The 12669-nt window shown below is 57.6% G+C and overlaps 1 protein-coding gene across 14 annotated transcripts in view; it reads right to left on the bottom strand.

Annotated features, from left to right (window-relative positions):
* The window catches only part of LOC122377809 (formin-binding protein 1-like), a 39779-nt gene that overhangs the window by 13974 nt on the left and 13136 nt on the right, over positions 1-12669 (bottom strand). For all 14 annotated transcript variants that reach the window (XM_043358295.1, XM_043358258.1, XM_043358340.1 and 11 more), the window contains 2 exons: positions 9282-9332; positions 3646-3793 (listed from right to left, as the gene is read on the bottom strand). In XM_043358295.1, coding sequence (XP_043214230.1) covers positions 3646-3793; positions 9282-9332 — 199 coding nt within the window. The remainder of the gene's footprint in view (positions 1-3645; positions 3794-9281; positions 9333-12669) is intronic.

The following is a 12669-nucleotide window of genomic DNA, read 5'->3' on the forward strand; positions in this document are numbered from 1 at the left end:
GCACCACAGGACAGCACAGTACAGAACACAGTTAGACACCGCGTCACAGGACAGCACAGTACAGAACACAGTTAGACACCGCACCACAGGACAGCACAGTACAGAACACAGTTAGACACCGCACCACAGGACAGCACAGTACAGAACACAGTTAGACACCGCACCACAGGACAGCACAGTACAGAACACAGTTAGACACCGCACCACAGGACAGCACAGTACAGAACACAGTTAGACACCGCACCACAGGACAGCACAGTACAGAACACAGTTAGACACCGCGTCACAGGACAGCACAGTACAGAACACAGTTAGACACCGCACCACAGGACAGCACAGTACAGAACACAGTTAGACACCGCACCACAGGACAGCACAGTACAGAACACAGTTAGACACCGCACCACAGGACAGCACAGTACAGAACACAGTTAGACACCGCACCACAGGACAGCACAGTACAGAACACAGTTAGACACCGCACCACAGGACAGCACAGTACAGAACACAGTTAGACACCGCACCACAGGACAGCACAGTACAGAACACAGTTAGACACCGCACCACAGGACAGCACAGTACAGAACACAGTTAGACACCGCACCACAGGACAGCACAGTACAGAACACAGTTAGACACCGCACCACAGGACAGCACAGTACAGAACACAGTTAGACACCGCACCACAGGACAGCACAGTACAGAACACAGTTAGACACCGCACCACAGGACAGCACAGTACAGAACACAGTTAGACACCGCGTCACAGGACAGCACAGTACAGAACACAGTTAGACACCGCACCACAGGACAGCACAGTACAGAACACAGTTAGACACCGCACCACAGGACAGCACAGTACAGAACACAGTTAGACACCGCACCACAGGACAGCACAGTACAGAACACAGTTAGACACCGCACCACAGGACAGCACAGTACAGAACACAGTTAGACACCGCACCACAGGACAGCACAGTACAGAACACAGTTAGACACCGCGTCACAGGACAGCACAGTACAGAACACAGTTAGACACCGCACCACAGGACAGCACAGTACAGAACACAGTTAGACACCGCACCACAGGACAGCACAGTACAGAACACAGTTAGACACCGCACCACAGGACAGCACAGTACAGAACACAGTTAGACACCGCACCACAGGACAGCACAGTACAGAACACAGTTAGACACCGCACCACAGGACAGCACAGTACAGAACACAGTTAGACACCGCACCACAGGACAGCACAGTACAGAACACAGTTAGACACCGCACCACAGGACAGCACAGTACAGAACACAGTTAGACACCGCACCACAGGACAGCACGGGAGACACTCTCACAGTACAGAACATACAGTTAGACACCGCTCACAGGACAGCACGGGAGACACTCTCACAGCACAGAACACAGTTAGACACCGCACCACAGGACAACACAGTACAGAACACAGTTAGACACCGCACCACAGGACAGCACAGTACAGAACACAGTTAGACACCGCACCACAGGACAGCACGGGAGACACTCTCACAGTACAGAACATACAGTTAGACACCGCTCACAGGACAGCACGGGAGACACTCTCACAGCACAGAACACAGTTAGACACCGCACCACAGGACAACACAGTACAGAACACAGTTAGACACCGCACCACAGGACAGCACAGTACAGAACACAGTTAGACACCGCACCACAGGACAGCACAGTACAGAACACAGTTAGACACCGCACCACAGGACAGCACAGTACAGAACACAGTTAGACACCGCACCACAGGACAGCACAGTACAGAACACAGTTAGACACCGCACCACAGGACAGCACGGGAGACACTCTCACAGTACAGAACATACAGTTAGACACCGCTCACAGGACAGCACGGGAGACACTCTCACAGCACAGAACACAGTTAGACACCGCACCACAGGACAACACAGTACAGAACACAGTTAGACACCGCACCACAGGACAGCACAGTACAGAACACAGTTAGACACCGCACCACAGGACAGCACAGTACAGAACACAGTTAGACACCGCACCACAGGACAGCACGGGGCTGAGAGGGACCACCACTGGACAGAGCGAGACATATCGCCGGGCGGACAGGGACAACAGGTCAACACAGGCTGGCTGAACAGTCGGCCAGTCAGGGCGCAGGGCAATACGGGGACACACGGTGATGACATTTGACAGTGGACATCTGACGAGATCGGTACAGAATCCGCCAGTGCCAGTCAACGCCAAATGCAGCGAAAAACGCGCTAAACAACCAATTACAAGAAAATGATAAGAAATACTGCAAGGTGGGACAGGTACAAACACTAAATGTTATGATAAACCAGGATACGGCACAGCAGACCAGATCAGAGCCGTCTGTCTGTCTGTCTGCCTGTGTCGGCCTGTGTCGCCCTGTGTCTGTCTGCCTGCCTGCGTCTGCCTGCCTGTCTAGTGTCTGCGTCTGCCAGTCTGCCAGTCTGCCTGCCTGCGTCTGCCTGCCTGTCTAGTGTCTGCGTCTGCCAGTCTGCCAGTCTGCTAGTCTGCCAGTCTGACTGCCCGTCCGTCCGTCCGTCCTGTCCTGTCCTGTCCTGTCCTGTCCTGTCCTGCCCTGTCCTGTCCTGTCCTGTCCTGTCCTGTCCTGTCCTGTCCTGTCCTGTCCTGTCCTGTCCTGTCCTGTCCTGTCCTGTCCTGTCCTGTCCTGTCCTGTCCTGTCCTGTCCTGTCCTGTCCTGTCCTGTCCTGTCCTGTCCTGTCCTGTCCTGTCTGTCTGTCTGTCTGTCTGTCTGTCTGTCTGTCTGTCTGTCTGTCTGTCTGTCTGTCTGTCTGTCTGTCTGTCTGTCTGTCTGTCTGTCTGTCTGTCTGTCTGTCTGTCTGTCTGTCTGTCTGTCTGTCTGTCTGTCGCCGCTCGCTGGCTGGTTAGAGAGCGGGGCGGGAGAGTGACGGACGGAGCAGAGGGGCGCCGGCCGCGGTGCGGTGTGCCAGCCGGGTCGGAGGGCTCGACCCGTTGCAGCACCGTCGACCTCCGGTCGCCGCCGCCGAGACTGCGGTCACCCGGCCGGCCGCCGGGCCGCTCCACATCGTCTGTCTGCCAGCAGCCGGCGGCGGCAGCGCCGACAGAGCACACATCACAGGCAGACCGGCGACAGAACGAGTCAGCCAGGGAAGGGGACGGACATGTCTGCTGTCTGCCAGGGACACCGACTGTCCGTGTCTGTGTACTAATGTCTCCTGTCGCAGCCTCGGTGACTGTCTGTCGGGAACACCGACTGTCCGTGTCTGTGTACTAATGTCTCCTGTCGCAGCCTCGGTGACTGTCTGTCGGGGACACCGACTGTCCGTGTCTGTGTACTAAAGTCTCCTGTCGCAGCCTCGGTGACTGTCTGTCGGGGACACCGACTGTCCGTGTCTGTGTACTAAAGTCTCCTGTCGCAGCCTCGGTGACTGTCTGTCGGGGACACCGACTGTCCGTGTCTGTGTACTAAAGTCTCCTGTCGGGGACACCGACTGTCCGTGTCTGTGTACTAAAGTCTCCTGTCGGAGCCTCGGTGCCTGTCTGCCCTCGGTGTGCGGCGGGCGGTGACAGTGCTCTGCCGCTGGCGACCCCCCCTCTGTCCCCCACCGACTGACTGACCCGTTTGCGCTCCTCCTTGAGTGTCTTGACCTCGGCGCTGATGTCGGCGGCTACGCTGTCTGCCAGCTGTTCGGCCACCACCTCGTGCTGTCCGGCCAGGTCTCCCACCTCGGCGAGCAGCCGCCGGTAGGCCGACTGTACCGAGAACCTGCCGCGCCAACACCGGTCACAGTAGGTCAACAAACGTCAGCAGAGGTCAGCGTACAGCAGTACCGACCGACGCAGGTCGGCCCAGGGAGGTATAGGTCATGGCAGGTCACTAAAGGTGGGCACAGGTCACCAGAAACTGGAGGTCACCAAACGTCAGCGCACAACACAACAGGCCACCAAAGATAAGCAAAGGGTATCACAGGCCGGCGCAGCACAGCACGGTCTAACAATCGATACCATAGGCCAACACCGTAAAGATTACAGCATAACGGACCAAACCAGCGTGTGACCGGTCCCCAGGCCGGTGTAAGACCGGGCACAACACCAATATGTGACCGGTCACCGGACCAGTGGGCGACCGGTCACCAAAGCGGTATCCCCGCAACCCGAGCAGGTGGTGTCCCCAGGCAATACTACCAATACCTGTTGTGGCAAACATTCTCACTCTTACACCGATGTGATGTGGCGAGGTGTTTCAGTCTAATGTTCCTGACGGAGCTCATCGGCCCGCGCCGGTGGAAGGCGCCGTCCAATCATTGTCCCATTACCGTGCGCGCTCGAGAGACATCAATATAAACACCGGCGGCGGCCCGCTGGGGTCGGCTCGGCTGACTGGGCGGCAGCGGTCCCCCGGCGGCCGACCGGCGGCGGTGGCCCCCCTCAGCGGCCCGCTCCGAACCGTTTTCCTTCCGCGGCGCTGAGCCCTCCGGCGGTGAGGGGAAGGTGCGCCGGACCATACCGGGAGACAATGGGTGTCGAATCTACACCGCGCGACACGGGTCCGGAGCGGGCGCAGGCCACCTCTGCTGACCGGTCGGCCGGCGGACCGCGCTGACAGGCCACCTCTGCTGGCGGACCGCGCTGACGGGCCACCTCTGCTGACCGACCAGCGGCGCTGACGGACCACCTCCTCTGATAGAGACTGGCTAGAGGGCGGCGCTGACGGACCACCTCTGCTGACCGCCCGGCGGACCTATGCTGACGTGGACGGCACCGCCACAACAAACAATATCCAGTCGGTCCCAGCACCTCGGCCCGGCACAACCAACAATACCCAGTCGGTCGCAGCACCTCGGCCCGGCACAACAAACAATACCCAGTCGGTCCTGCAGCACCTCGGCCCGGCGGAAAATGACTGCGAGTGACACACGACAAGATACCCAATCTATAATCAGCAGACACTAAAGGAAGTGTCATACCTACTATCAACGGAACATTGTTGACAGGCGCGTTAGCAATGATCGATAGCCCAGTAAAAGGCGTCAGAACGCGGCAGCTCCGATCTTCCGCGTTCTGTTCTGGATGCCATTTGATGATCTACATTCGCGGAAGACATGTAGCAGAGCGGCGGCGGCCTGACCAGCGTCCGGGCTTCAGCCGACCGCGGCGGCAGCGTCCAGCGTCCAGCGCGGCTCGGCGGCAGCTAACGGTGCCGGCGATCAGGGTCGGCCCGCGCGCTACTCGCTCTCATAGACTCGGCCACGGCCGCGGCCCGCCCACTGAGGCGCCGTAGTCCGTTCCGGAAGGCGCCGTGGCCTAGCCCAGTATGGCACCCCGGCCCGCCGCCCGGCCAGGGGTCTCCGGAGACCGGCACTCAGCCCCGCCCCGCTCGTTGCACGGTGAAGCCGTACCGCCGGGTCAGGCTGTCCACCTGCACAGTGCAGGGTGCACGGTGCGCAGCCACCGACTCCCGGCTGATCCCGGCAGGCCGGCGGCCGACCGGACACCGGGCGCCACCGGGGCCGGGCGGCTGGGCGGCGGACCGGCCGCCCGCAGCCGCGCCGTGGCCAGCGCCGCGGCTACCGGCCCTCCTCGGAAGGCACTGCCACCGCCGGCTCACCAGCGTTTCCGTACCCGTGTGACCAGTCGGCTTTTTTCGGGCCGGCGCGGTGGGCAGCGGCCGGCGGCTCAGTCCCGGCCGGCCCGTGGTCTATGCCTGCACCGGCCGGCCGGTGGTTTACTATCGCTCGGTCCGTGGCCCGGACGGCCGGTGCAGTGGTTTAGTATCGCTCGGCCCGTGCCCCGGACGGCCGATGGTGCAGTATCGCTCGGTCCGTGACCTATGCCTGCACTGGACGGTCGGTGCCTCTAGTCTACAATCTACGTATACCATTCGATCCTCCGCGGCCGTGGCCTATACCGGATAGCAATATGAACACGGGCGGTACATGATATGTACCGCCCGTGATATGAACGGAAAGGGTGGTGACCTGTACCTACCAGGACATAATCGTCACCCGCTACGGTACACCACGGCAGTTACAGTATGGTACGATAGGATGCGGTACAGCGCGGTACGGTATTGTGCAATGCGCCGGCCGCTGAGGGCATCCACAGTGCAGTGGTCCGGGATCCCGCCCCTGGGGGAGGCGTCTTCAGCCGGCGGCGCGACACGGTGGGAGCGGTTACCTGCAGCCAGCCGGCCGCCCGCGGCACTCCGGTGTCCGTCGTCACCGCCCAGCCGTGCGGGCCGGCCGGCCGGCGGCCACTGTCCCTGTCCGCAGGGCCTCCGACACCCCCGCCCACACACACAATCGGACACTACAGTCCTCGACCTGGCCGTAGTAGGGTGATCCGGCGCGTGGGCCTGTCCTGCTGCGGCACGGTGGCGTGCCTCACAACCCGAGCTGGCCGGGCTGAGACGACGGGACGGCCCCGGGCTGAGACCGGTCGGACGGAGGATTTAAATCACCGCCGGCGGACGGAGGTGAGCCCGCCGCGCCAGCCCCACTCCGCCGGCAACAGTCACCCGGGGCCCGCCACCGACGACAGTCACCCGGGGCCCGCCACCGGTGACGGTTATACTGTGCCTGCTACCGGTGACGACTAACCTGCGACAGTCACCTGGCGACGCGACAGTCACCCGGGGCCCGCTGCCGATCGTCGGGATCCACTGGGACTCACTGACCCAGGGACCACAGCTAGGGTGATAATCAACCAGTCGCGAGCCATACAAAATGACTATACGCTCAGCGCCGCGGTCCTTTCAAGTGCATACTAGGCACTAGCGGTAAATCTTGGGGAGCCAGGTCACGCCTCCCCAGTCGACACAGCGCGTTAGCCCAACATACAGCCGGGACCGAGCGCACGGCTACTGGGGAGTAGCCGGGGGTACTGGGGAGTAGTCCAGTACCTGGGGTCTGGGCTGAGCTGAAGCGGGACACCGACTTCCGACATCCACGCCACGATCCCCTGTGCCACCTCCGCTGCCGCTGCGCCGGAGGTGGGCGCTCCGTTTACAGTGCCGCCGGGGCCGGGGCGCGGTGACGGCTGGGCGCCGGTGACCGTGAGTCATTGCGTATGAACAGACACCGCTGACGGTCTGTACTAGAGATGTCAATCGGATACCAACATTTTGGTATACCGATACCAAACCGATACCAACTTGGTATTTGGTATTTCAATCGTAATGTGTTTGGTATTTTGTCGGTATCATAAACCCTCACTAATGTATAAGAGGCTAAGAAATCGGTAAAAAGTTGGTATTTCCCTCATTTTCCCAAGTTGGTTTGGTTTCGGTATTTCCCCGTGGTTTTGGTTGGTATTTGGTTTGGTATCGGTATTCCGATTTTCCGTAATTGACATCACTAGTCTGTACCGACTGCCCGGTCTGTGCCCGACATGGAGCGAGAGCGCTGAGCTGGCGGCCAGGGCGGAGTCCAGCCGACTGGGACATCGGCGACACACATTTGAGTCATGCCACTACAGACCCATGTCGATCACCGCGCCCCCGGATATGGGAAAACTCCGACCCGTCCTAGACTCCTCGCATTATTTGTCTACTTGACAAGTTTGCCTTGGGTGGAAGGCACTGTGCTGCTTTACTTGCACCGAGGGTATTTTTGTTGTTGGTCGGATTATCGCCGTCCTGTGGCACCCTTGTGTCGGACGGGGGAGGGGGCGGGGGGTGGGGGGAATACTATCAGGTGGCGCCGGTGCGGCTAGTGTCGTATCGCCGCACACTGACACGGGCTCAGTTCTGTCAGCGGGGACGGCAGGGCGGCGCGGGACGATAGGCTACAGTAGAATGTGGCCGGAAGGACTATAGGACAAGGACGGTCAGTGTCAGGGGCGGGCCGGTCTCCCGGACAGGATGAGCCGGCCCGGGACCGCCGCAGAGCCCGCCCACTCACGGGCCAGGACGCCTCGTCAGCGACTGTTCCGGTGCGGTGTGTCACAGGCGCTGTGTCAGCGCGGCGCGTCGGCTGTGGGACCACCGACCACCGGCCGTCTGCCGGGCCCGGTCCGACTTCCCACCCCGCGGGAGGGTACAGTGACCACCGTCCACCGACCCGGGTCCGGGCCCGGCCTGGCTCCCGACCCCGCGGGAAGGTCCAGTGACCACCGACCACCGGCCTCTGACAGCCGAGCGACCGACCGGAGCTCAAATAGAAGAGAAGAACATTTTCGACCACCTCTGTTCGGGCCTGACCACAAACAAGTTCGAGATAATTTCAAAACAACTTTGGACGAGCGCGAGACCTTGACTTAGTTTTAGTTCATAGTGCCTAGCTCACCAAGTTTATGACCCATGAGGCGGTCATGAAATGTGGAGCAGCAGATGACGCTCAGGTTACATCACACCACAGTCCACCCCCATTGTAGCAAACGAGGAGCTGGCTGGATGGCCGCCAATCCGCCGCCCGACCGTGCCGATCTCCGAAACTCCGGTCGGCTGGAGCCGCTGTCCGGTCGGCTGGAGCCGCTGCCACCGACCAATGTCGCCGGCCGGAGGTCACCAGCGACACTCTCCGGTCCCCGCGATAACTGGCCGGGCGGGGCGGGCCGGACGGCCCCGTGATACCGCCCAGCCGGCCCCGCCCACCGCCGTCCGCCCCCACCGTCCGCTGAAAGTGAGAGCGGAGCCGCCGAGCGCGTCCTCACGCCGGAGGCGGTAGGCGCGGCGCATCTGACGGCCGGAGGCGGTAGGCGCGGCGCATCTGACGGCCGCCGGCGGTCGGCGGGGCGCATCTGACAGCCGCCGGCGGTGGGTGCACCTGACCGGTTAGCAGTCGCCGCGGCGGCCGGACCGGCAGCGCGCCGGGGTGACACGGGGCGGCGGCTCCCCGCCGCTCCGCCCCTGCCAGCCGGCCGCTAACGGTGCCGACTGCCGCGGCGGCTCCCGCGGCCCGGCCCGGCCTGCTCTCGGCACCCCGCCGCCCGCGCGCCGGCTGCCGGGCTGCGGCGTTTCCGCGGATCGCGAGCAGCGCACGACCCGGCCAAGGTTGCGAAACGCTGCATCACCGGCGTCACAAAGGCAGCGGGCGGGCGGCGGTTTACCGGCACAGCCGGGCGGCGGCGGCGGCCGATCAGACGGCGGCGGAGGGGCGCGGTAGGTGTGGAGAGGGGCGGCGTGTCATCCCCCTCCCCGGTATCGACAGACCAGCCGGAGGGACGGCTACACGGACAGACCAGACGGACTGAGGGACGGCCACTCCAAGGGGAAGGAGTGAGCCACAGCCCGATTAATTGGCAGCGGTACTTACTGTCCGTCCTCCTCGTCCTTCTTCTTTGGCATGTACTTCTTGACCAGACCCCTGAGAACAGGAAAATCAAAACATCAGAAACGGCTCACGGCAGATGACGATCTAATCCACCACAACACTTTTGGGTCAAGGATTGCAGGGTTTCCACAGCGCGACAGAGTATCGCTACTCAGCATTCCTTTCAGCTACAAACGCTGCAACGAGCTCCCACAAAGTCGGATCTCCCTAAGCCCATAGCCCGGCGCCTCTCGTGCGGAGGCGCCTGGCACGGCCGATTCCGGGGGCGGTCGGCCGTCGGTGATCGGCACCCGGCTGGGGTCAGAAGCCATTGACACCTGGGTGAATGTGATGACTGGTACCGGATGTGGACATAGATCCCCGCCTCGTCTGTATGCCCACACCACACCACGACGTGACCAGCCGCTTATAGCCGGCGCCGGAAATCAACTGCTGAGTGCACACCGACCCTAGTGCAAACAACTAAATCCGGCAGCACCGCCGGGTGACGGAGAGGCAGTGTGCACCACGTGCGGCATTATTTCACACCTCCGGTGCTTCAGACGACCGTGGACGCACCGTATTGGAACTAATCCACCTTCATATCGTTTAACGAAACTGCTAGGTTTAAACGACCGGTTCAATCGTGACAGAGAACCGACCGGTGACGGAGAAGAAAGCGTTGCCTTAACCCTCGTACTTAACCTTCCAGGCTAATGGGGGGGGGCATTTTTTGCCCCCCCACTTTAGTTTTTTTCGATATATCTCGAGAACCGCTGCGCCGATCGTCACCAAACTTTCAGTACCCTCCCGTGAATAGCTATTGCACATTGTGACCAAAAATTTTCCAAATGCTATGATAGGTTGGACGCTAATGACGTCAGAGTGACGTCATTTCTGCCATTTTCGAACCAAAAAAGGCTTCGCGAGAAGAGCTGTCAGGCCTACAGCTTTAGAGACACAGAAAAATGTTTTTGACATAAAAGGTGTACAATTTAGAGGGCTACAAAACTGCTATCTCAGATTTTTGAAATTTTTGGATTTTGACCCCAAAAATCAAAAAATAAATTTTTTGAATATGATAGCCGAAAAATCCAAAAAGTTTTTTGAATTTTGAAAAAACGGAATATATGTGATAGTCCCTACCGTCTTCTATCTAAATACCAAATTTGCAATCGATTCCTCTTTTTTTTTTTGGCCAAGTTATAGCGAAAAAAACTGTTCAAAATTGATGACGTCAAATTTTGAAACTCAATTTTTAGCAATTCTAGACCTCGTAGCGCAAAACAAAGACCACCATTACACTCCCCGTGACGAGCTGCATCGAATCAATACCCATTTTATGCAAAAATATCAACTTTGAAATTTGACCTTTTTGACTTGACCTTGACCTGACCTCCATCAGAAAGTGACCTAAACCGTACCTGATGGTCTTATAACCAACATCATTGAGTTGGAAATGAGAAACTGGCCATAAAACATGCATCGCACAACCTTAGTAAAGTTGGGTTCATGTGGTGACCTTTGGTGACCTGACCTGTGACCTGACCTGGTATGACCAGTGACCTCTAATAGCAACATATGTACTAGACAACTGACGCCCTATCGCTGATTTTCGACAAAATGCGTTTTACTCGGTGTTATAGCGCTTTCCCTAGCCCGCGCCCTGCTGGGGGGGGGGTGTTTGAACACCCCCCCTTGTGGTTTTTCGCGAATATCTCAAAAACGGCGGCGCGGAGCGCCGCCGTTTTTGGTACACCTTATCATACATCAATTCTACACATGTTGTGAAAATTTCAGACCAAGGTCATTCAAGGTCAGGTCACCAGGTCACTTGAAGTGACCTCACCTCATAAAAAGTTTCAATGTCTGTCATAGCTACACCGAGTGACCGATCGCTTTGAAACTTTCAGTGATTGCTAAGAGCAATAGCATGTACAAAATGTATATCTCAGAATTTTGATATCGATGACCTAAGGTCAGGTCAATTTTGCGACCTCCCCATTCCCAGCCAGCAATTCACTTGGGCTGAACTGTGGCAAACGTCGGGCAGCTTGGGCTTAGCTTGGGTTTGCCCACTTTGATCAAAACCAATGTATTTTTTACTAGGGCTGAGCTTGGGCATGCCGCAGCTATGCCCACGTGCGGATAGCAGTAGCTCAGCCCGATATCTGCCCACGCATCCAAAACAGGCTTAACTTGGGCGGAGCGCGGGCTGATCAAGCTGGCTGTGTCCTTCGGCTAACTGGAGTAAAGCCGGAGTTTAGCCATACTTGTTCGGCTGTTCGCGCATGCGCAGTTCTGCGCCAATCATGTGCAGCGTTTGTGACAGTCTGCGCGCTGTGCGACGAAACGACACACCGGTGTTGGGGCATTTGGTGGTTGATGTTTGGACGCGTGTGACAGCGCGAAGAAGGGATAGTGCTCATTGCTCTTATCAAGTGGACTGGCATGGAGTTTTACGGTAGGTAATTGTATTGAATGGTGCGCTTGATCGTATGTAAACGTCATTATTTTGACTGAGTTTCACGCCATCAAACATGAAGCTGAATAGCTGTTCAGCCTGGTGACTTATACCCTCGCTCAGAAAAGCCGCATTCTGTGCCTTTATGTATATCTTTGTGAAATACCAGCACTTCTGAACCAGGAAAATGAAATACAAAACACAAATATTTATCTACTTATCACCGAGCACGCTCATTCTCTGTCCGCGTTGAAAAATTCGAATGAACATTTTATACGGATCAATGAGAAGTGCTGGTACAGTATTAATGCAACAATAAGTTATTTTTCAAGCTGAAGCAAACATGCAATGTAAATTAAACCAATTGACCTCTTTTTCAGGTACGTACCATTAGAGGAAATTGTTCCAAAAAATGGAATAGTTATACAAACCAGGACCGGGTGGACGCCGCTGTCGCCCTCGCCAAGTGGTTTAGCGGAAACTGCCTGCTTATAATTAAGTAGGTAGGTATACCTACCTACATATACGGAAACGCTGAAAGCTGGCCGACCACCTACTGCAGATGTGTGTGTGTGGAGGAGCCAGACGCCTCCAAAGCTCCCATTCACCAGAGTGAAGTTCTTTATAAACGATTGTTTGCTAATTGCTTTATGTCTTAGGAGCGATTACTTGCTGTCCTTACTTTATGCTTTCGGTTAAGTGTTCAACCAAGTATTATGAACGCCGAACGGGGAGGAAGGCTAGCGGGTCTTGTGATTGATTTATAGTTTTAGTGGCGCTTTTTCATGACTCATGCCATATTATTGCTGCAGTTTGCAGTCCACTGTTTCATGTATTTGTGTTTCATTTGACGTGTCTGTAGTCGTTTGAAATAAACATTCAATCAAAGTCAACCACTACTTTCCTTTCGCAATGCTCGATGACCGG

This window comes from Amphibalanus amphitrite, unplaced genomic scaffold, assembly GCF_019059575.1.
Source record: "Amphibalanus amphitrite isolate SeventyFive unplaced genomic scaffold, NRLGWU_Aamphi_draft 000006F_arrow, whole genome shotgun sequence".
NCBI classification, from domain to species: Eukaryota; Metazoa; Arthropoda; class Thecostraca; order Balanomorpha; family Balanidae; genus Amphibalanus; species Amphibalanus amphitrite.